The sequence below is a fragment of the Falco cherrug genome, chromosome 4 (genome assembly GCF_023634085.1).
Source record: "Falco cherrug isolate bFalChe1 chromosome 4, bFalChe1.pri, whole genome shotgun sequence".
Taxonomy (NCBI): Eukaryota; Metazoa; Chordata; class Aves; order Falconiformes; family Falconidae; genus Falco; species Falco cherrug.
Genome location: NC_073700.1, coordinates 59,356,256 through 59,382,010, shown reverse-complemented (window position 1 = coordinate 59,382,010; position 25,755 = coordinate 59,356,256). Strand labels below are relative to the sequence as shown.

The following is a 25,755-nucleotide window of genomic DNA, read 5'->3' as shown; positions in this document are numbered from 1 at the left end:
TTGTTTGCTCTGCTGGGTAGATGCTGCTCTACCTGCTTCATCAACTGCAGGATAAGCTGGGCTCCTTTATATAGCCTTGTTCAAGTAGCTTTTCCATCCTTGTGTTATATGTACATATGAATAAATATGATTTCCTGCTAATCAAAAAGATACTAGAGCATGACCGCTTATGGGCAACAAAATAATACCCTGAGGAAGTGAGGCAAGGGCAAGGTCTAGCAAAGCAGCCCGAGGAGCTGGGGCAAAGGAACTCTATTAGTTCATCCGAGTGATTCTCCATCGACCTCAACAGCTCTACCCCAGTTGTACGGCCAAAATCTGATGGGAAGATTACTTTTATCCAGAAGTCTGCATTTCAGCCAGAACAGATGTTTCCACTGACCTCACCCACATCAGCTGTAACAGAAACCAAGTGGAGTTGTCTCTGCTGTAAATGTACCCACAGCAGATATCTGAAGTTAAATGGTTTCTACACAAAAAGCAGTAAAAAGAAATGTTTTTGTAAACTGCTTGAAAGCAAAGAGGTTGAAAGACCTCTCACTTTCAGTTACGTAAGTAAGGAATAACTCCATCAAATGTAATGATATTTTAACAAAATCATTGAAAATGGAAATCCTACCAAGGTATCTCTACTTTCTCCTGCACACATAATTTGCAAATGTATCTGGAGACATTGACATCAGCTCCATAGTTCAAGCTTTGCTGCATTTGTGCTACACTGAAAATACAGTTTGAGAATTTAGTCCTGTATAATGAAAATTCAAAGATATATTCAGCAGATGTAAACAGATTTAACTCTACTGATGTTATAATGGAACTATTATTTACAGCAGCTGAGAATCTGGCCCACAGCTTGTTATGCAAAATCATTATCTTGTATACTTGGATTAACGTACATGCTAATAAAACTCATTAATCTCTTTAGGTATCACTGCAGGGTTTTGTGAACGAGGTATAATGTAATCCAAACATATCACCTCATAACTTGTTGATAGGACCCTTTAGAAACTGTAATCTTGTTATTCGCAAAAGCTTCTAATTACAGTAAAACAATTATCTTGTTGCAAAGGAAATGGACACTGTCTCTAGCAGCTACTGACAGCTATTCTTGAAATGAAAACAAGAAGAAAAGTATATAGGGTTTTTCTTTTAAAGAGATAGACTTCATAAATATGATAACACTTAGCACAGAACTGTATGTTTAATGGGAAATGACACTTCTCTGCATACGTGTGCCGTAAGTATAGATTCAGAGATATACAGGTAGTCCATTAAGTTAATTAGGCCACTGTACTATTAATGCTACTTCTCTGTACTGTACTGCCAAGTGTTTTTTAGAATAGCTATAAACGCCCCTAAAATACAGTCTGTCTTTCCTTCTTGGGGCAGAACATATTTTTACAAAAATCCATGTCCAGACATTTTGCTTGGTATTATGTTAACCATTCTATTTCTTCACTTTATCTTGATTATCTTGGTTTTTTCCCATTTTGCCATCTGAAACACTTCTCTGTCCTTGATCTTCACCCCAAACAGGCACTGGCACCAATGAATTTTCGCCAGCCAGAGAAGGGGCTGCCCATGCATTGCCAAACAAACTGCTGATGTTCAGCAGAGACAAGACTAAGCTGCTCTGTGACAGCATATACTTTTCCTTACGCTACAAACATTTGCTTTCTCCTGAGCTGTTGAAAATAAGGCATTTCTTGTTGGCTCGCTGTTTTGCAATAGTTGTTTTAGAGGGCATGCAGCCATTTACGCAGCTTTGATCATAGCAGCGGATGACTGGTGTGCATGCATTGTGCGTGCAATTTAGGATAATCAAGCAGAATTAAATTACATAGGATTAAATGCTATGGAGTTCTGCATTTTGTCTTAACAGACCTGGAGTTTTTTCTTCTATGACTCTTCTGAAATGTTCTCTATCTTTAGCCTTTTGGATACTTTATGGCATTTTCATCACAGGAAATCTCTGTCGGACCTGGAGATTACTCCAAGTCAGGGTAAATTTATGGTGAAAAGGAGCAGTGAAACACTAGATACTCTCTACTCACATTGCCCATTAGGTAGCTTTCTGAAAACTGCCCTTTCTTGGCAAAATGTCTTTTCATTGTAACTTTGAATCCCCCTGTTCACAGTAGTGGTATGAGCTGATACATTGGGAACTCAGTCTCAGTCACCCACAATTCCTCCCACCTGGCTGGCTTATGACCCACAAGCTTTCTGACATTTTATGTTCTCTAGGTTTTGCTGTTACTTTAATTTAAGGATGCTCAGAGTGGCTAGAGGAATGTACCTCTATCTCCAAAAGTCAGAAAAAGGTTGCACACATCTGCTTTCTAGTGTGTGTGGGGGAAACACAAAAAGAAACACAAAAGAAAAAAACACAAAGAAAAAAAAATTAAGAGTAATTTAAATGCAAAGTGACTCAGATACTTAGGCCAGTCTTTCAAAGCTGGCCACAGTTACACAGGATATCTAAAGATATCGGTGGTGGCTCTAAATGCTATCCTTAGGCACAACAACTGTAATAAAAACCCCCAACATACCTTCACATGTCAGTAGGAAGTATTCCAGATTGTGACTGAAGGATGCACTGAAATAAGTACAGTTTTCGATCAGATCACAAGACAGACACCGCCTGTTGAAGTTTCCATTTGTGCTTGCGCTGAAAAAGTTAATACAAGTCCATGAAGGTCACTGAGCAAATGTTATCTGGGAGCAACATTACTTCAACCTTACTGTACTGTAGAACAAGAACATAAATACAATGTGCCCAACATTAGTAAGAGACAAAGCATTTCCATTTGGTTGAGTTTAAATAGCAGTAATGGCTTTTTTTTTTTTTTTTTTTTTCCCCCCTGAATGGAGAATGTATAAAAGGATACTGGTCTTTTTTTGCAAGGTCAGGTGGTTATGAAGGAAGGTATAGTTTTTAAAAGAAAATGATGGTTGCAATTGCATAAGAGGAAGTCATAATTTGGTGAATAGAGGTGTGAAACAATGGAGCAGTATTTCTACACCTACTTATGACAGAAAATGAAGAGCTGGAATTGTTTTCTTAAAGCTTCTTACTGGTTGCCTCACAGGTCTGATTTGCTAGCAGGTGCCTCAGAGGCCAAAGCCCTTGTTTTGGGTTTGAATAGATGCTCTTATAACATCCAAGTAGAAAGGAAAGACTGTATTTAGGGATCTGTTTCTGAAGAAGGTAACGTGGCCTGTCCATATGCTCAGAAGTGCCTTGTAAGGGTCTATTATACATTGAAGAATGAGCAGATTATGAGCAAATATTAATAAATAACATTTTGCATTGCTATAGCATTTTGAAACTTCAAAATGCTTTCCGAATATTAACTAATAGATTTTTCCAGTGTTACTGTAAAGCAGATCAGTGTTTTTTGCTACGGTTTCATGGTAGGAAGAGATGAGGCTGAGCAACCTGTTTAGGGCCACAGAGACTGAAATGAGTAGCTCTTGCATCTTACATGGTTCAGATTGTGTCTCTGACTTAAATCCTGCTTAAAGCTACTAAATCAAACAGAAAAAGAAAAAAAACCCAACACCAAAACAAAAAAACCAGAAAGATCTTCATCTGATATAAGCTGTCAGAGCTCCAGTGGAGCTCTGTGAATGAATATATGCCAAGGTTGCTGCTGAGCTGATGTCCCTGGGCTGGAATGAGAGACAGGCAGACTACCTAGTGCAAGAAATCAGAAATCTGAAGTGAGGCCAGGGTCACAGTGTAATCCAAGTAAGGTCAAGGACGTTGACATTTTGGGCATCTCTTTACCTGTTGCCTATGTGGGGAGATGAGGTTAATGAGGAACCAGGATGAGCTGCATGCCAAGCTGAGCAAGGTGTGGGAAGCAGTTTGACTCATGCCAGCAGCTCATGACTTGGCTTTTAAAATGAGATTTTCTTCCCATTTTAATAGAAATGAATGGTCAATATAATTTTGATTTTTTTTTCTCTTCAAGAAAATAAACACTGAGCTGAGCTACTCTCAAAAAAATGCGGAGTGCAGAGGCAAGGCACAGAGGTCTCGAAAGGGAAAAATGATTCAATTACAGGTAATTTAGTTCACTCTAGTTTCCTTTCCACTGAGGGAAAAAAGGTATGATATCATGTTAGAGCAGGAAAACGTACTGACTGTCCCTCATCAACTGATGCTGTAGCCAGCTCTGCCCTTCGCTGGAGAGGCTGAGATGACAGCAGGGTGATTGAGAAGAAAAATAGGACAAATGGAATAGTGATTCCAGAATTATTATTAAAAAGTTGGGGCTTCCTCCCCTTTTTAATCTGCTCCCGTGATACTTCACAATAGCTACACTACCGATAGCTTACTATAAACCAGTTTTTTATTTATCATACAGTTAGGCAGAATACTAAAGACATCTGGAATTTCAGAAAAAAAACATTTGCAAACATAACATATTGTTATTTCTTCTCAATTTCATGAAAAGGTGAGGTGCTAGAAGCTTCCAGGGAAACTGCTATCTGAAAGTATAAAACCAGTTTATACCATTAGTTTATGTAATTCTGAATTCTTTCAAGTGTTAAGCAGTTCTGCTGGAAAGTTTTGTGACAGTTTATCAGTCTTGAGACCAATTTAAAATTTGCATTAAAATGAGAAAATTGCTAAATGTAAAACATTTCCAAATGTCAAGCATTTTGTGCTCTCTTGTTACACTGTTCTATCTATTCCAGTGACACATTGCAAAATCTTGCAATGCCATTAAAGACAAACACATAAGAAACTATTTCTATTGCCATCACTTATGTAATGATTCGTGTAAGACTGAAAAAATGGGAAATTCTGTATGTGAAGTTAATAAAGCACATACCTGTATAAATGTCGCCTCCTTGGCAAATCTTCTGTGCTGTGGAAATAACTGGGGAGAAAAAAATCAAAAGACAACTGTATCATAATTGTATCATCAGAAGGGCATTTACAAGTATTTCACACAAGATTTTCATTCACATTGCCATTTTCCTGATCTTGTAAAGGCAAGGAAAGTTCAAAATGAATTGGAAAAACATACAGAGGGACACACCGCTGCAGAGGTTCAAGCAAGTATGTTGTAGGCTGCACTACAGTTAAAACAAGCATAGAAATGGTCCTAGAGTGGTCATGGCAGTGGATCAAAAAGGATCAAATGATTAAGTGAAAGAACTTCACATTTTTGCCTCAAGATTTATGGCTCAGAATTTCCTTTCAACACCTTTCTTTTTTCTTTACAACTAGTTTTTACTTCTCTTACCACTTTTCGTTCTTTGCCCAGATACACATCTAACCAGGGTCTGATGCAAATCTCACTGAAATGTCCTCTTTGAAGAAGGGAGTTGGACTTTGAGGGAAGACGAGTATGAAGTTAAAGAATCCCTTGTTGCCCTTGTTTTGTGCCGAGACTGTGGTGAACTCCTTCTGGGGCTAAAGAGTGACAGCCCTGTTGTGCACTGAAGGTAACAGAGAGGTGCCGCTGGAGGTGGCCAACCTCAGCCCAACGTGCAGGTCCAGACTGATCCCCCAGGTGCATTTCACGTGAATAATGACAGACCACAGGATCAAATGTAGTGTCCGTGGGGTGAATCACACATCAGGCAGGATATTCAGCCCTGCCGACCTGCTTCCAAGAACCTGCACTTGCCTAGATGTACGTTCTGATGCACAAATTGTACGTGTTGTTTTCTGCTTGACTGGCCAGCTCAAATGCAAATAGGACTTTGGTGTTAGCTTGCTGCTCAGCTCTGCCAAGTGCTAAAGACACTTATATCGTACTGAAGTTATTGGTAATTGAGGGCATTCAGAACCTTGAAGGAGCATCGTGCTCTTAATGATCATTCAAAGTCTGCCATATTCCAGAGACTTTTTACTCAGCTATTTAGTGACCTTAAGAAACTGAGAGGTGAAAGTCTTGTACCCACCTGAAACTTTGCCTGGAAAGGAAACTATATAGTATTTGATTTCAGCAAGCCTTCCAAACATTTTCTTACATAGTTTCTTGAAAGGAATTTAAAAAAAAATAAACATTTACAGGACTTACTTTACAAACATAAAGGGCAAGTGTGAAGAAGGCATTTTTTTGGTATTCTAACTAAATACTTTTTTTCTAATGCATTGATATTTTTGCAGGTCAATGAAGGATTCTTCCTAAAACTGACTAGGTGGTCAATGAAAATAGATTCATTCCTTCAGAGGTTAATATCACAAGTTGTAGCAGGAGAAATCGCTCTTCTGCACAAATGTATAGTCACAGCACTTTCTATATAGTCACAGAACAAGAGGTTCGAACTATAAAGAGGAAATCAAAACAAAGCAAAAGATATAAGTAATGGTGTGAGAGGTTAAGCCAAAACGGAGAGAGCTTCTCCTCTCTTATCTCCATCGTCTTATACTCAAATATTTCAGGCACATAGACACCACCATTGTAACTAACCCTATAGTCCAGGGCTAAACAAAGGACAGCTGATTCATCAGACCAAAGTTGACTTACATTTTATGCCTCTTTTCATCATATGCCAATATCTTTGTCACATCCCAGTCGCCCGATGTAATAGACTGTAAGTTGTCACTGCTACTATTGGGCTGCCGGAAAGGAAAGAGAATTAGTTTTCTTTATCCTTAAAAGAAGATATCTGAGCAAAGCTGCTCTTCTGAAAAAGGGAGCTCTTCAGACTCCATTGCCTTTTAAAAATAAACCAGGCATCTGCAATTTCCACCCCTCCCCCTGCTATTTCTGTGAATCTGCAGGCATAGAAATAATAGAGAGTCAGACTCAACCATAACTCCAGTGAAGATAATGGGATGAACACAGCACAGAACAGCTTCAAACCCCTTCCTCTAATCCAGCATGCCCACGAGCTTCTGATTAATCCTTCATGGCAGTGCAGGGATTTACTTATTTACGTACAATTCAGGCGGCATTAAAAAACCAAAACAAAGCAATGATATTGTTTGGCAAGAGGCAGTTGGTCGATCTTTTTCTTCTGAGTTTTTCATTTGGAAATTCATGTTATCTTATGCCCCAAATAGCATCATTCAAGGTTTTCTTTTATGCGCAAGACCCACATTCTACATTTGCACCTTCCACTCTTGCCAGCAGAAGCACAGATACTGCTTTTTATTGCTTTCTGCTGCAGGTGAGACCCAGGAAAGTGGCAGCGAGTGAGTCACCTGTGATGACGACATGGCGATGTGGTAGAACTTCCCTCGTCCTCCCTGGGGAATGGCTCGGACAAAGAAAAACTTCCGCCCGTCCTTGGAAAAAATTGGCTCTTCATTCTGTAAGCGGCAAATGTGAGGGTTGTATTAACAGCAATTTATTGTATTTAAAATTGCTCAGCACTGCAAAAACCTGTCAAATTAATTCACAGCGGAATAGGGAGTGCTCTTTAACAGCAACCTGAGGCAAATGAAAAGCCCACTGAAAACTGGAGAAAGTTTTGAAGATGATTGCTCCTTGCTCTCAGGAAAGCAGACACCTCTCAGCTGTGGGAGGACAGGGAGAAAGGCAGCAAGGAGAGTTCCTGGGCTACAAAGTAAATTCCCATTTGCAAAGCAAAATACACACATACAGCTGACTGCTCGGGGCAATTGGAATAAAGCTTTTAGAAATGGTTTGAATCTCACTGGCACAAGTATGACAAACCCTGTTTACTCTCCTGGAAGAACTGATCTATTTCTGTCCTCGAGGAAACACAACTACCAGCATCTAACTGCTGTCTTTTCCTACTCTCTTACAAATGCTTATTTCACTGAATTATTTATGAAAGCAAGGATATCTTGAAAAACCATCTTTGACACAGAGCTCCCAGGTGAACGTGATGATTGACTTTTATTGGGTGACTAGAACTTTCAACCAGATAGAAGAGACTCAGCAGAAGGAAATCAAATACCACATATGGCAAGCAAGCATTTCCTGGAAGGGTCTTTGTCTTCTTTTTGTACAGGAACCCTGAGGCACAGGGGAAGTCTCCACTGCAGGAGATGGTTGAACAACAGATTACAAGGGAAAGCAGAAGGATGGTCCATATGGTGTGGCACAGTAGCACTGTACCGAGGGAACGAGCTATATGAAGCTCCGCTACTCTGAATCTGAAATAGTTGAGAATAAAACTAGAGCTGAACCTCTGCTGAACCTCCCCTGTGATGTCAGGCTTTTCTGGGGACTGGCTTGAGCCCTGCCTTCCCTGGACCAGCTTTGTGGATCCTTCTTCTTCAAGGGCAGTCAACAGGGGAGCTGCTGCTCAGCCTCTTCGGGGTCCTCCTTTGGTTCAGTGTTAAACACACCAGCTTTCTGCTTGGCCCATGTCGAGATAGCGCACGGAGCCAGCAAGAACTTGATTGTACAGGGAGAACTTATGGCTAATGCAAACACCTACAGCAAAGAAATAAACATTTTTATTTCTCATAAGCTAACACATTACTCTTACTGTACGTTCTTTTGTTCCCAGTTCTTTACTGATTAATTCTTTTCCACTGTTTATCAGATCTATCAATACTGCGTTAGGTGTTCAAACTGTTTGTTTTTCCTTTTATTTCCTCCTGCTTAGGTTTTCAGTATATTTTAAAACATGCCCATTTACAGCTTGTTGCAGCTCTATGAAATAATGGTTTTACTTGCTTCTGACATTGTTCTGGAACCTGAAACATGAAACTCTATATTATTTCCAAATGTCTTTCATGACAGGAGAAACCTCATTGAAAAACAACTGTGATAACTTGGGCAAACCTTCTGCTTGATAGGTTTTCCTTTACTGAGGTAAATAGCAATGAGTTCACCCTACATCCCTGTATCTGTGCCTGCTGCATTATATATTCCAGCAATCGGTCTCTGCCAGCGAGAGCAGGCGTTGTGCAGATTAGTTTGAGGTTCATTCGGAGTTACAGGGGAAGGAGGTACATGGCACAGGTGACAGATGTGAGGCTTTAACACTCGGCTGATATTGTGAGACAGCCTGTTTGCCTCTGTTGCTGGAAAGACAATGCATTAATACAACCAGAACTTTGTTTAGGGTCTTGGCAGAGATGATGACTTATCCCAGATGGCAAATGTAGGGGGACAGGACATCAGGCTGAAAGGCTTTTGGAACAGGACTTTATACTGTAGGGAGCTATAACAAGCACATAATTAAAATATTCTGCATGTGATACAAACAGTTTGAGCCTTTGGTTGACTATTATTGACTGAATCCCACAAACAACTCTAGAACAGAATAGCCCTCCTTGAAAACAATAGGAGATTGGTTTAAGTGCTGGTAAAAGAAAATACTTTTCCCATGCAGTATGTAGGGAATTTTTGGATATTGTTGCCACAGGAGGATTATGGAAGCAGTTGGTATTAGAAGGTGCAAAAAGGGATTGAACAAACTCATGATTCATTAACAGATCCTAAAGAGAATAGACATGGATATAGTCTCAAATGTCTGCAACCATTTTATTGTGGATGGTGGTGAAATATGAGAGGACTGGAGGGCGGAAAGCAGCTGGCTCACTCACTGTCCTTAAATACCATCAGCTGCTGTGCCTGGTAAGGACAGAATGATGGAGCAGAGGGAGCAGCGGTGAGACTCAGGGCACTTCTTAAGTCCTTATGGCTCTTCTTGCCCTTCTGCTCAGCTACATCTCTGTATTTAGACACATGAATTCTACCCAAACAGTCAAGGCCAGTGTCCAAAAATCCTCTACTTTGTGCAGATGAAGGACAAAGTTGTTCTCATGTCAGCTGCACGTAGCAATAACACAGGGCTCTCAGACTTAGGTGTAAGGGAGAAACAAATCCACAGCAGCTTAAACTAAAGCTTAAATCTGACCAAGTGTGGGTCCCTGGAGCCACTGGCCCTTCTGGGACCCATGTGAACAGACAGTGGTTCAGGAAGCAGATCTACCCAGGACTGCTCATCTGCAATGGGCGAGTGTCCCCTGGGTGGAGGAGGAAGGACATAGAAGGCTGGAGCTGAGGACTGCCCAGTCAGCCTCTAAGCTGAAAGAAAATCACTAAACAAAGGATGACCCTGTGGCTGGAGAAGCAATCGGTGGGACTAACAAACCTACATTGCTATCAGCAAAAGAAAGGGACAGCAACTCCATCTCCAGCAACGTGTTTCCCGCTGTGTATCAAAATGATGCCACCAAAGACTTCAGCTTTGGTGGAAAAGATAAGGTGATGGCAGGCTGCAGGAGGGCACTGTAACTCTGGAAGGGTCAGTGCTGCAGTTCAGAGTTGCGCAACACAGGTCAGTGGATCTGCAAATGGTCGGGAGAAGAAACCAAGGAGTGCCTCAGAGGCTTATCCCAAGTTAGGTAGAATCAGGATGGATGAGGGGACATGCTAAATGCAGTCTGAGCTTCTGTATCTTGTAGAGTGGGGCATTAAGTCCTGAAGTAAGAAATAACAAAAGGAAAAAAAAAAAGATAGAATGTATTGAGCGTGTTCAGCTGTGTTTGGAGAGGGATCACTGAGCATCACTGGATCTGCAGCCACCTGAGGAAGACCCCTCTGGTGAAAGCAGGAAAGCCAAGGAGCATGCAGGATGGTGGGGAGTGCACAGGTGTCTCTGACCTGGAGGATTTGCATGACCAAACGTGCACTGCAATGAACATTGAAAGAGAAATTGCCCCCTTTACGGTGAGTTGGAATGTGAGAAATCCATGTGGCCCTCTAAGTACAGCACCACCAAACCCACCCACACATTAACATGGGCCAAACACTCATCATATTGCAGCATCACAAGTTGCAGCTCCAAACTGGCCTGCCTGTGCTTTCATGGTTCAACACATTCCCTGCCTCCTGCTCTTCTGCAGTATAGTGCCTCACATGCTTTTGGCTGGACTCCATGTATTTCCTCACGGAAATCAGAGGGAATGCAGATTCTTTGAAATTTGTTTTTATTACAGACTAAGAATTATACTTTGGTGAGAATTATGTTGTTCTGATTCATCATCAAGTTTTAGAAAGGAAAGCAAATAATCTGAATAACCTAATCCCTTCCAACTGATCCTCTGATGCTTTTTTCCTTCCTCAGCATGGTCTCCTCGCCTCTCTGTCTGATCCACCTTTGCCCAGATCCCATAGTTCATGATTTTGCTCTGCAGGTATTTATTGTTTCATGGAAATGTCCCAGTACTTTGAAGTGTCACAGGGCCATAGCTCTGACAAACAGCTGGGTGTGACATGAATCCTTTTAACTCTGCATTTTGGTAAACACTTTGTGGAAATCCAACAAATTGTTAAAAATGTGCATTGGCTTTACTGTGACAACGAAGGCACCTCCTCTTTTGGGCACAAAGGGAAGCTCTCTTTTCATCCCCTGCCACACTCAGCACCCTGTGGCAATGCTCCACCCCTGTCCACACGCTCATCTGTGCTTGGGTGCACCACACCAACCGCCATCTCTGAAGCCAGGGCACCTGCACCAAGATACAGGGTCATCAACTGGCGAGGAGAGGAGCCCATGCCTCTGGGTATCAATCCCTCAACTGGATGACATCAGAACTCTTTGTTTAAGCATCAGAGGCTCTGTTTGTAGCCAGAAGCTGCTTCATTAACTCGGGCAGATGAATTTGGGTATTTGAATTATGGGCCTCTAGGCCCTATTTCTGCTGCATCCTTTGTCTTCAGGGCAACATTAGGTCAGTTATGGGGTTGTTACATGACAAAAGGGTTTTACAGGGTGACAAAGTCAGTCTTGTTTGTAAGGGTCTCTGACCCCTTTTTATTTTAATAATCTCATTTCATACTGTGTATTAACTATGTGTAAGAATCATTACTGGCTTATCAGTAAGGCAGATTAATGATTACATATTCCAGCAATTCGTCGCCACATTAAGGCAAGGAAGTTGTGAAGGAAAAATGGTGTGAGGTTTTCAACATCTCAACCTTTTGACAAAGCAAGAGTCTTTAGTTTCAGACTGAGATGATCTGAAACACTAGGGAAATAGAAGGACCGGAAAGAAAAATGCAGCTCAAAGGAACTATTATCAGGGGAGGCCAGTCAGCCCATGCAGGTGGGTTAGGAGGTCATATGTCTCTAAATAAGCTTGTGGCAATCTCCTGGTCCTGCCAATGTCAATGTCAAAGCTTACAGCCTTTGGTGGAGTTGGAATTGCACCCTGGGTCATAATTAGATTTGTTCAGGCCACATTCATAATTAAATAAATTGATTAAAATGCCAGTAAAATTTATCTTCAGCAGGTGCTCAGAAATTGTCCTATTTCTCCCTGGCTGACTCATTGTCTGTATATGACATCACTGGCACTGTTGGAAAATGGCCTCTTCCCAAACATTGAAACAAAATTGTTTACAGCTAGAATTAATGTTTCAAATAATTCGTATATTTAAGCAAAAGTATGAGTAAAGTTCAGTCTGGCTCTTATGCTCAGAAGTGCACAAGCAGATATATAAATAAAAGCAGTAAAAACTTCCAAAGTCCCAGGCAGTTTTGGTGAACATGTGTCTGTTCCTATCTGTGCAAAAGGTTTGAAAACACTGTCCATATCATCTGGCAAGGAGTGACAGATACTTTCTAGCAAAGCCTGTGTGAATACAGTGTAGTTCTCATTATACTTTGAGTAATTTATCCTATTTTTCAGCTCCACAGACAGTGACAGCAGTATTTCTCTTTGCCTGTGTTGGAGAGAGGCTTTCCAAAGATTTTGGATTTCAATGAAATTTATCCGTGAACTTAAGTATAGAAGGGAACATGAGAACATTTACTATGAACTTTCATATGCAGACTATTGAATGTCATTGCATTACCAAACTACTATAAAAAAAAACAAAATTCAAATTCTTATGTCTTATGCCCTATCTCAGAATTCCCACTATTTCAGACCAGTGAAAAAAGTCAGCCCTGCCATCCTTGGCCCCTGGTATGTTCTGATATGGATGTTCTCTCCTCATCTCCTGCTCCCAGCCTACTGTGAAGTTTGCCCCTATTCCAGGAAGACCAGATGCACTTGAATTCCCAATGAAAAGGTAAAGCTCCTGTATGATTTTCAAACCAGGTGTATGGAGGACTTTGAAGAAGTATTTTAAAGAATGAGGCAAGCAGTTCAGTTCCTCAGTCCTATTGATTTAAAACTGGGGTACTGCTCAAAAGGAGATCTGGTCAAGGGAGCATACGGAACAGGTTGGTCCATTGACTGTGTGACCATACCAGCTAGCTACAGAGGGGAACTGGGCACCTGGCTCATATGCATTTGCCTATATTAAAACGTCTCAACCAGGGAGTCTTCATCCTGAGCTGAGTCACACTCCCGAGTTCCTTCAGTAGCTGGCGAATGTGCAATTCATCTCTCTCTTAAAGAGGTTAGGGGACTCACACCAGCACTTAACATTTTCACATCACTCTCACAGTCAGACACACATGCCATGAAAATAACTTTCTGGTTGTCTCAATTAATGTGTCATAGAATAAAAGGTAAATATAGAAAATACAATTATCCTAGTAATCATATATTGAGTCAAAACTAGAATTTTAAGTAATTTTGCTGTCAGAAATACAGGTGAAAGAGCTCTATCATTCCTCAGACTCTTACAAAAGCCTTTGGAGAATACTGTCAAATGTCTCCAAAGTCCATAGGAAATGTCATCTGAGTTTAGTACTGAGATGTCTGACCCATTTGGCTGTAATGAACATGCTTCTCTAACCTCAAACTAAAGTATATGCTGTTTGGAGATGCAGTAAAACTAGGTATATTTCCCTGGAGCAGGCCCATTAGAGGCTGGCAGATCATTTACTACAGTTATTCAGTGCAAAGCGCCATCTTTTAATGTCTGTCTATGTAGTAGGTAAATGACTAAAGAACCACAAAGAACCACGGCAGTGTAAAAACACAAGTTCTACTATACTGCATTAATGGAAGCCCCAGTAAATAGCAGTGAAAGTATTAAAGTATCCTTGGATCTATAAAATAAATGAATCCTTTGAAGATTATTATTTTTTAAGATACAAAACCTGGGGAATCTAATTTTCTCTTTACTTGGCTTATCTTTTAAGCTTTTGTTTTCTACTCAATCCAACGTTGTTCTTATGAATGTAAAGAATACTTTGGCAGCATTTTTATTCTATACCTGAGTATACCAGCAAAAGATTATTTCAAATGCTTGGAGCACAAAATCTATTTCCTCTGTAAAACCCATTTTTATCTGGATCAGACATAGCCCATTGCTGTAGGACAGTCACTGGAACAGAGGAGATCATTGTTCTTGCCATGAACTGATGAACTGCGGTTTCTACAGGTTCTTGGATCCTTTGAACAAGCTGTGACAAAAATGTGAAATGCTTTAAATCTGGACTAGAAAAAATATAGCACAAGACCTTTATCTGACATGCTACTCCCTGCCTGGCATTCACATATTCCATGAAAAACAGTTCAGTGTTGTGGCTGAATTAGTATCAGCAGCTTCTCTCCCAAGAACAGCTTAATCAAATCTGAGGTCACTTCACAAACTGACTCCTGGGGAAGTGTTATAAATGATCTTCCAGAGATTTACATGCTGGAAATCTACAGGTTTTATACAGACATATGCTGAAAAAACCCAACTCTGTTCCAAAAATTAAAAAAAAAAAAAAGGAAAAAGAAAAAAAGGAATAGAAAAATCCCATAAATCAAAACTTCTTGCAGGTTAAAATGTTCTGTCCTATTTTGTATACCTATTCTTTTCCCCAGAGTTTATTTTCATCTTTGTTTTATTTCATTTGGGGGATGGGAGCATGTAGCTATATAAAGTAATATGTCATGCATAAGTTACAGTGTCAGAAGAATTATGTGCCACTGTTGTCTGTTAAAACAGGGTATTAAAATCCATCAGGCAGCTTTTCCCCGTTCTGTGCTCCACATAAGCCCTTGTTGTTTTAACTGCCCCATCGACAACTTAGCTTCATTTTTTCACCTTTCTAACATCTGCAAATAACTGCAGAGTAACACAGAAAAAATTGTTGATTTTAGCTTAAGTGACTTAAAAGTCCTGTCTGCATGATTTTGGCTCTGAATGGACATAGCCCCTCTTGATAAAATGACCTTTGATCGTCTCTTTTCAACAGTAGACTTCTCTCCTGTCTAGAGGACCAGAAAACAACCACCATACTGTTTAAAATCATCATTAGTCTCAAAGAAGGATATGAAGGACTCCCTCTGAGGTTGATGAGTCTTACATAGTTACTGTCAGGGTGACCTTCCACCAGCATCAGCTTTTCATCTCTTAAATCCAAGTAAATTGCAGGCAAGAACTACGGGACCTACCGGAGAAGATGGCACCTTCCATAAGAGCTTGTTTATTACTAAGAAACTCTTCTGTATAATACAAATCGTGCCATCTTCCAAGCAGCTTTCTCAGGTCTGGAAATCAGCTTTTTCTCTTTGGGGGAAAAGCAATGAAACAAAAAGCCTACCAAAAACTTGATTGCAAAGAGAAGATCGCTATTACCTGTCTGTGCAGCCAGCCTTCACTTTCGTCTTCATGTTTCTAAAACAGAAGAAGATCATTAATACCAGACTTTGCACGTATGACATTTTGCTTATTAGTGCAGGAAGCAGTTGGATTGAATCTGAAAAGTTGTTCAGAAATACAAAGAAACTGTTTAAATATGTGCTTCAGGAGTGTTATCCACTGCTGCTCTGCTTGTCTTTCCGATGAATAAGCATGCACTCATTCAAGAAAGCATTTTACTCATACAGATGAAACACATAAATGCACAAGGTACATTATTTGCCAAAGAAATAAAGCTTGTTAAGAAATAAATAAAGGTTGAAATGAAAGTTGTTAAGAAAAGACTCTGCACTGTGCTGTATGCAACAGTCCTGCATCATTTTTTCAAGGGATGGATGTATCAGAACAATTTTCTACTGTGGAAACACCTATGCCAGTTTAAAAGATGGTATCTGCTGATAATTACACAGGTTATATCATTGCACCATTTACATTAATGTGTCTAGAGAAGGGATTAATTAACTACAACTGAAATGCAGGTAGATAAGCACGAAGCATTTTAAATGGAATTAAATATATATAACGCCATTAAACTAGAATGTTGAAAAGATATCAAGGTTACAAACTGTTGGGGTGTGTGTGTGCTTGCGCATGTGTACAGTTATTTCAAGACAAGTAATGCCTCTCTTACGCACACAGACACACAGAGTGTTTCTGGCTTTCTAGAAGGTGTAAAAAAACCCCAAACAACAAGTAATTATTGCAAACTGTTTATATTCCATGTCTGCCTAAATAAATGTGTGTCAGCTGAGCTGTCGCCAGGTAAAATTGAAATACTTTCTCCTTGTGTGGGTTCTGAAAACCTATGGCAAGAGGCCATGTGGCTCATCTCTCCTACCTTTGTGCAGACTCCCGTGGTGGCATCACACAGCGTCAGGATAGACACGTTCTGGGCCCTGTTCAGCCAGTTTACTGCCACCTTGGTGCTGGTTGCCCACTTCACCATGGTTATGTAGTAGTCCCTGCAAACACAGACATAAATCAAAGAACTCACGATACTGACATCCCAATGAACTGGCACATGGCAGAGCAGTCGGAGGCTGCTGAAGGCAAGTGGTCCAGGAGAGATCTCTGGTTATTAAGAAAGCTGTGTCTTGGCATCTCTAGGCTGCCTTAGGTATGGATTTTAACCCCTAAAAATGACATTTTTAGGGCTGCGCAGGTGTTTTATCTGCCACTTCTGAAAGTCATTTTCAAAGAAGGGACGAACGCAGAGATAAAGAATCTTTAAAGTTATTCCATCTCTGAGAAGGATTGAAACACCTTCAGCTACAAATTTATGCACAGGTGGAAAAGAAATTGCAAATCAATTCCATTCTGAGCACACTAAGCAGTTGACTCAGACCCATCACCAGCAATGGTTGGATTCTTTATGCTTACGAAGAGCTAATGGCCTCTAAATATGCCTACTACATACCAAAATATCCGTGAGTGTTGCATTAAAAGGAAAACAGCAAGAAGGATATGGTTTAGAGACACAGGATTTCTGTAAAGCATCTGGTTGCCATAAAACATCAGCAGAGATGCGAGTCTGAATTGGCAAAACTGGCATCCCACACTCCTTGTACTACTGCCGGACATATTCAAGTTGTGGCAATACTTGGAGTAAATCCCCAGTGAGTAATGGAACCACTCGGGCTGGGCTGGAAAATACAGGATCACAAGTAAATACCCCGATGGCCGCCTTCACAGAGCCAGCGTGCATTGGTACCCACAGCTGTCCACCTCTGCAGCAATTTAGGGCTTCACCACCTGATCTGCAGGGTAAAACTGGCTGAGCTGATAACACCGGTGATGTTATAACATATTGCTGGGCTACGTGGGCCAAAGACATCCTTAAATTGTAATATGACTTTTCACAGCATACAGTCTGTAAAAAATTTATTAGTTCATTTGTTTGCTGTGAAATATGTACAAGGAATTGTTGCTCTCATTGGAATTAATGTGCTGTGTCACTGGAGAGTACTTTGTGTTCTGGCAAGCGCTCCTGCATATACTGAAGAGAAAGGGCAAAAGCAACAAAGGCCTGTTTGTCTAGCGAAATAACAAGTTGGAAATTGATTTTGTAGGTTTCAGTAATATTTAGTGCTTGAATTTGGCTGGGGAAAAACAACAGAAGACCTCAGTGACTGCACCCGCTGCACTGGAAGGAAGGATGCTTCCAGGTGAGACAACAGCAGTCTGAAAACTCAGTGTCTGAAATAGAATTGTAATTTTACTTTTTATCAGCAACAGTATAGGCCCTAAGAGGAAAAAAACAACAAAGCAAAATTAAACTGTATAACCATCTCTTCTTTCTTTCCAAAATTAACTGAGCAGATACAGTCTCCCCAGAAAAGCAATGTGAATTTAGTACATGTTGTGGCTTGGAGCATTTTTTCCATAGATCCAATTTAAAGTTTGAAGGACATATATTCAATTTTTACATCCCTCTCACTGTTTGAACACAGGAGCCACAGTTCTTTCTCAGAAACTTTTAATTATTATTTTAGGTCAAACATTCTCTTCCCTACCATCCCAGAGATGGGCATGGAGTCTCAATTTCTTTCTGAAGCCTCTCCCACCCATCAAGCCCAAAGATACGCCAGCCAGCAGACAACTGCAGATGCTCATACAGTTATTACTCTAGTCTCAGAGTAGCGTGGAGTCTTTCATTTACTTCATTTCACATCTTTTTGGTAGGACAACCAAGTTTTATGTTTCCTATTTTGCAGAGGAAAATAAGACAATAAGGTGTGATTCATTGCAGTTAATTTTAAACATCTGCAGCTCCGGCAGCTGCACCGGTTGAGCAGCCAGCGGAGAGACATGGGGAGTCTGTGCACTTCCCAAGCCCTCTGCACCCGACCTGTCCCAGATTTTATATAGAGCTGATTTAAGCAGAAGTTAAGTAGAAGCTATTTCTTTGCATAGAGCGAAATCTAGACCAGCTGGGACCTGAGCACTTCGTTTGTAGGCATCCACACAGGGTTACACCCTCCCACAGGAAAAGAACAACTCAACTAAGCTCCTTCAGGAAGGGTGCAGTTATGCTGAGCTTTGTGGTATATTTCTCCATCCCAGTAAAGATGTTGGTGGTTGGGTTCGCAATCACCTGAAACTGATTATTGTGCAGCGCCCTTATTCATACCCTAGCTCTACTTGGCTGATTTCTGCAGGTATGGATCTACAATATGAGGTATGGATCTACAATATGAATACTTAAAGCATGACAACAATGATAAAGCCATAAACACCACAAAGAACAGACAACGGCACATTATGTGGCCAAATGATGGGCAGCAGCCCAGCCCGCCGTCCCTGGGGCACAGCTGGCTCCAGCCTCTGATCCAGACTCCAGTTGTCTGATTTCTCCATTATTTATTTGCTCATGACCTATGCAAGGACCATTGATGATTTCTGCACGCAGGGGAGATAAGATCTTTCTTTAATTTGCCACCTGGGATGCAAATATGACATGAGAAATAGGTCAGATCATGGTCTAATTCTGACCACCTGCTGATGTAATTCTTGGGGTCCAATGGTTTTCAACAAAATAAAAAACGCCTGTCAGGCATTAAATGTTATAATACTTCTTTTTCCCCCTGCAATTTCTACCCCTTCCCATCCCTTTTTTTCCTCCAGAAAAGCGTGGCATTGGAGAAAGTTTGGCAAAAATGCTGGAATAAAAAAAAAAATTTAAAAAGGAAGAATTATCACAACTGTACCTTTTCCCCCAAAATATGTTTTCCCATCATCAGCTTTGCTTTTTTTCTTTCTTGTTTTGTTTTTAACTGAAAAATACCCCAATTGTGTGGAAAATTTCTGACTTCCTTTAATTCTGAAAGAAAAAAGACCCTGGTATATCTGCACTTTATTCTCAGCTTTATTAATTGTACTAAACCACTTTGCTCTGATAAAAGGAACACCGAGAAGCACCACTGTGTCCATATATCATCTGCATGAACAGATTGAGCACACTGAAATGCTTCAGATAGGACCGCTCTGCTTGAAGATCCTTATCACCAGCTTCCCCTGCTTCTTTGAAACTCCCTTCTGTAACTAACTGTACGGTACATCCCTCTTGCCTATTTTAATGAATTGTTATCACACTAATCCTCTCATTTCAGAAAACAGATGCATAATGAAAATGCACCCCTATTGCTCTAGCAGCACTACTTATATCATGCCCTAGGGATGGCAATTGCCACGGTTTTGATGAAATATACAGAGAGTAATTAATTATGATATATTTTGCATCATTTTAAAATATTGATTGCAACCAAATAAATTGCAGCCACCCATAACCATATAGAACAAATTTATTAACAACACTTAGATCCTGCAGTCTGAAGTTATTACTATAATTAAAATATTTCTGAGTCTTGCTGTTTACAGAGTATGCTAGCAATAGAAAAATTATATTGTCCAGGAGCTGCAGTTCTGATACTGTGCTTGGGATACTGCAATGGGGATGCTGCAATCCTGAATTGCTGCCTGCTCTATACAGACCTGAAGTTGTATTTTTGAAAGGCCAGTGCATTAATGCCCATTTGAATTGGTCACAGGTCATATACATTTTTTGTTGCATAAATAGATTTGGAGTATTTTAGAGTTACTCAGTGAAAACATGTTGTGAGGCTGACACTACCTTTTCTAGCAAAGAAAGGCAGCTCCCACCATAAATGATCCTACTGGTTTAGTACCCACTCACCAGATGACTACACAGCTTATCCACCAGCCTTATATATTTATCCTGCATAATAAAGATCACCCCTGCACCCTCCCCTGCCCTCCAAGCTGTCCTGTTTCATCAGCTCTGTGCTGTATCTCTGTCTTTATTGGCACTGGAATTACAGATCCAGCAATCTCATTTAGCAATCGATAAAAACAGGTGAGTACGTATGTTGGCTGGACGCTCCTACACGAACAAGCGATGCGCTGGGAACGATAACCTTGCATGACATTTGGCAGGGTCGCTACGGGTACTTTAGACGTAGAAGCAGAGTCTGGTTTCTCTTGCCCTGCATAAAGCTACTTCAAGCTACTGAAATTTGGATTTGGGTTCTAATCCATGAGCTCTGCTGGGAGGAGTGCCATGCATTCCCTAAAGCTGCTTCTCTGCTGAACAAGGGAAAGTTAGCTCAATGTAAACATAAACATGATACACCATGTAACATAAACACACACAACATAAACATAAATGCAGCTCCAGCTTATGTACCACATGCTGAAGTCCAAGCCAAACTTTTAAACTTTGCTGCACGCAGACTTAAGTGCTTACTTAATTAGAAATGAGTGTCTAAGTAGTTGGCTGAATTGCAGGCCAACTTCTAAAATACACTTGCCCTAAAAGCAACAAAGAGTTTTCCTTTTTATTTTTAAGGAAGATTGGGCAATGTATTTGCAGAATGTCTGCCTGGTTTCACTGGTTTATGTCACAAAGCAGTGAGCTCGTGGTTGCTGTGCTATAGGGCTGCCCTGTTCCTGCTTCACAGTCTTTCATACAGGCTGCAGACAAGATCCCTTCCACAGTGATTACATGTGAAATGAACGTGTTCTTACAGATATGGGGACATTTTGCCAAGTTCTCCAAAAATAGCCCTACTCTGAAGTCAGTCTGTGTCACAGCAATTTCAAGTAAAAAATGAATAATGGTCTACAAAATACAAGGAAGAAGAAAAATAATTTGAAAAATTTCAAGCAGATTTACACAAAATGGAACTCTTTAATAGTGGCAAAGAAAGATACTGTAAAATGATCTTGAAAAAACTCAGAGTGAGCCTGATTTCAAACCCCAAAAGAATTTGGGTCCAGCATCCCAGGGTGAGAAAGCACCTACCTCATTCTCTGATCATCTGGGGGAGTCATCTCCAGGTCATGGGTAGGTCCATTCAGACCAATCACATGCAAAGAAATAGTTGGATTTTCCATTCCAGCCTGGATTTTAAAATAAGAATAAATTATCATACCTTATACAACACTCAATGGTTTTGATTTATTATATCCCCATGAATTACAAAATGCATTCCCATTGTATGGGGTTGTGGACTGGACTGCTGTGGTCATTCCCAGGGAAACTGCAACCGTAGTGATGTGGCACAGAGGTGTGGAAAGGTTGGTGATCACAACCAAGGGTTAATTTTACTTAGGAGACCTCTAGCCTTGGTAAAAAATGCCACTTTTCACGGTGACTAGAAATATTGCTATTTTATGTATCTTTTGATAAAAGGTTGTCTAACAGGATGATGGTCGATAGAGTGAAATACGGGTTCATTTTGTATTGTAGGAAAGGGCATCCCCTGCTGAATCACTGTTACTTTCCACAAAACCTGCATGTATGTGGATACCTCTCCTGTTAAATTATGGTTCAATTTGGACCAACATGTGAGGGCTTAGGTAATCAGCGCATAAAGCAAGACACCCAGAAGAAATGACTGCAGCACAGTACACTCCTGTACTGTTTTATAGCAGAAAATTACAGCAATAACAGCAGCAGTGTATCAATACTGGCAGAGAGCTCTGCCGGTGCTGTGTACCCACTGCAAGGCTGCTGTACAGGTCTCCACAGTCAAGGAGAGATGGGCTTTTAGAGCCTTTTCTGTCTTCATTGTGTTCTTTGTAATGCTCAGGCACAACGTGTCTCCAAGCCCAGGCTATCTCCTCTGACATCAGGCCATCCTGGGTAATCTAAGGAAGCCCAGATACTGCATTTCCCTTAATTATAAAATAAAATGTATTATTGTAGAAAAGTTGGCTTCCAAACTCTCAGGCATCAACAATTCCATTCTAGCGTGGAAGCACAATTGCCTTTGTGTGTGTACAGAGGACGAATTTTTAAATTTTGTTTTCATTATATTTAGAATGACTAATACCGGAATCAGGAAACTGAAATTTTACAAATACAACTGAAGAGTAATGAGGACCATGTTCACTGGGGAACAGCTGATCTTCCCTTAGATCTGTTTATTTTCATTGCCTATGAATGTGCAGTATTATACAGTCTCCTGCCTGAGCCTACTGGGAAAAAAAAATTATAGAACAACAGGACTGTTTGTTTTATTTTCCCTTACCTTTGGATAATGATATGTTTTCACGGTTGGGTAAAGGCTGCCAGTGTATACCGGGATCTCCATGGTTGGGACTCTGGAGGCATTAATTGTTGCATATGCTAACCTGGTACCATCAGGAGACCACCAATGAGCAATATGAGTCTTCAAGATCTCCTCTAATTATTAAAAAAAAAAAAAAAAAAGCAAGAACAGAAAAAAAGTCTATTAGGGGTAAATTATAGTTAGCAATAAATGAAACAGTATAGATACGAAAATTCCAGTCTAATCACAGCACAGGGAGAATGCCACAGGAATATCAATTAAAAACACTCATTAAATTATGCTGTATACACAAATGAACACAATTGATAACAATTACTCTGAATATATAGGTTATTAAGTATAATTATCTTGCTCAAGAAACATCATATTATTCATATTAGTACACATATTCATGACAGCACAAAAGGCACTGCTACTCCTACTGTGTGTCCTGTACATGGATATGTGAACATATATATGTACACTGGGTTCCTACCTGGTAGGAATAGGATGGCAACGTATCCGAGGGTCCCCTGGGGCTAATGGGGAACTGTAATGACTGAGGTTTAGTGCTTCTCCATAAAAAAATGTGGCTTCACAAAGCCATATTAGACACATATCAATGGATGCAAACATCATTTATACTTGGACACAAGTGCCTCCGCTACAATTTAAGTCTTCCTGAGCTCTGTTGCCAGTTGGGAATAAACAAAACCAGCAATTTTCTATAATCTATGCAATGCTGGAACTTTGAAACACTACAAGATACCAGGCTTAGAGAATGTGACTTGGACACCACCTTGAGTTTTATCCCTATTTAATTTTTAAAATCACTTTTGCAAAGCAATTTTCCATAAGTAGTCAGGGTTAGAGACTGATCCTTGTTACCGCTGAGTTTTGGGCTTACAGATTTTTTGATGATTTGAATAATGTATTTGCTATTGAAAAGGTACTCAGAAAGATGCAGTACGAACATCAGAGTTCCAGTCTGTAAGGAGAAAACAAGACTGGCAGAACCTAATTCTCGTTAAACACAAATTTAAAGAACTTCTAATTTCTAATGCTTTTTCTTATCATTTAATATCCTTTATTGCAAAGATGACTTCAGCTCATAGATATCCAGAAAAGCTATAAAATTCACTCTTTGTCCAAAGTGTCTCCAGTTACTGACATTTGGAAGACACTAACCTGGCTTTTTAAACCTCCCATTTTGCAAAAGGCAATAATGTAATCCATTTTCATTAAGAGGCTTAATATCATACGAGTTATTCCTATTTAAACCATAGCAGAAGGGCTTGCATATGCTGTACAGATTGATGGGCAGGAAGACAGGTCTCATTACTTTAATGTGAGAATAAGAATTAAAGAGGCTGCAGAGTGTTTCCAAGCCTTCACCACGAAGTCCTGCTACACAAGTCCAAGCAGCTCCAACATCTGCTGCTATCGCTGGTCACTGGAAAAATGAATGAGGATTTTCAGGGTTCAGACCCACCATGTTTGTACAACCACACTATGAGGACCCCTCAATTCAACAGAGATGCCCCTCTGGTGTGAAGAGTAGAAACTCACCAAAGACTTTTTAATTTCCTTTAAAAAAATCTTGGATGAGTGACCCTTGGAGAACAGACAGGCAATTATATTCACCACAGAGCAAGTGAACACCTTTATTAATCTGGGCTTGCATACAGCTTGAGGTAAAACTCAAGGTAACCTTAGAAAGGATGCAAGAGAAAAATCATCCTCAGTAGTTGTGTTTTCTACAAATAACAAGTTCATTAGTCAATACTTAATGGCAACATGTAAGTGAGGCTTTGAAAAGATGTCTAGGAAGTTCCAAATACTACGTGGGAAAGCACATCTGGCAAATTTACTTTGCTGCGCTGTCCCACCTGTTGTGTGTACATTTAAAAGATGCTGCTTTTGACTTTTATATTGGTTGCTCATTAAAGAGATAATTAAGAGCATAAAGGAAAAGGAGTAAGAATGGCTGGCAGATGAGTCCTTGACATTTTAACATTAATTAAGAATTATGTTATTCAGCAAACATTTTCTCCAGGATCTCAGACTTAATGAAGCAGTCCTGCTGAAGGTCACATGCCAAGAAAGGTTTTAGTGCAGGTTTTGTGGTCCTCTGTTAATCAGATTTAATTGTGTGAACCTTTGTCTTGAAACAAAGCCAGGACCTTGCCATTATTGGAGACATCAGATTATTAGAGATCAGTTAGTTTTAGCAAACCAGAGAACATTCTTATGAAATATAAAATACATTAGTACCAGAAGTTTCAGCTGAAAGTAAAACATGATTTGCAGACAATTTGTTCTTGGGAACGCTTTATTCCTTGTGCTTGCATTTGCTACATGCTCAGAAAACCAGCTGCATTCAATACTCCTGGGTCTTTCTAAAGTTAGCTCAGATCCTGTCTCACATATATAAGAAACCACTTTCTCCTTAAAACCAAACCCCTTCTCCACATATACCTCATGACCTCTTCGACTATAAAGCGATAATTGATCAAAACTTTTGCTCTTTTCCTCAAAGCTTGCACCTGCTGGGTGCTACGTGATGATGTAGGGATGCTGCGAGTGAGCTGCAGAGGTTCCTCACAGTCAGTTGCTGGTGGCTCTGTGCTTTTTCCTTTCACCACAGCTCTGCTCGCCAACCATCACACCAGGGCACGCAAACCTTAAAAATAGTGAGAATGAAGTGTGCAGTCACCTTCACTGAACAAGGACTGTTCAGACTTGATGGCTGGGTTCAAGCCCAGTGTCTGAGGCAAGTCAGTGCTTATTCCACATTATCACATTCAAAATTGAACCACTCTGAAACAGCTGGATGACCTTGCTCACAAGCAGTGACTCTTTGGCTGGGACACATAGGAGCTAACTGGTAACCTAGTGACATGTTTATGCTCAAGGAGTGTCACATTGTGCACATTTCAATCTCTATTCCAGCTGAGTAAGATTCAATTGAACAACTGTCGCAGCATGAGCAAACTAGCCGGCTGCTGCAAGGCTTTCACCATCCCATACCAGGTTAACTTCAATAAGTGGTTCCCCCACCTTGCCCCAGCACAGCCACCAATGCCCCACAAGGTTTCAAAAGTTCATCTACTGTTTGTGCTGTTTCTTCATCCTCTTCAGGCCAGTCCACCCTGCTTCTTGCCTCTGCTGCATTCTTCTCCTTGTCT

General features: G+C 40.4%; 1 protein-coding gene across 4 annotated transcripts in view; it reads right to left on the bottom strand.

Annotated features, from left to right (window-relative positions):
- Positions 1–25,755, bottom strand: part of DPP6 (dipeptidyl peptidase like 6) — a 572,381-nt gene that overhangs the window by 36,755 nt on the left and 509,871 nt on the right. For all 4 annotated transcript variants that reach the window (XM_055709074.1, XM_055709073.1, XM_055709075.1 and 1 more), the window contains exons 9-16: positions 22,547–22,701; positions 21,316–21,413; positions 16,333–16,456; positions 15,432–15,470; positions 7,175–7,282; positions 6,495–6,586; positions 4,845–4,892; positions 2,550–2,668 (exon numbers count right to left, since the gene is read on the bottom strand). In XM_055709074.1, coding sequence (XP_055565049.1) covers positions 2,550–2,668; positions 4,845–4,892; positions 6,495–6,586; positions 7,175–7,282; positions 15,432–15,470; positions 16,333–16,456; positions 21,316–21,413; positions 22,547–22,701 — 783 coding nt within the window. The remainder of the gene's footprint in view (positions 1–2,549; positions 2,669–4,844; positions 4,893–6,494; positions 6,587–7,174; positions 7,283–15,431; positions 15,471–16,332; positions 16,457–21,315; positions 21,414–22,546; positions 22,702–25,755) is intronic.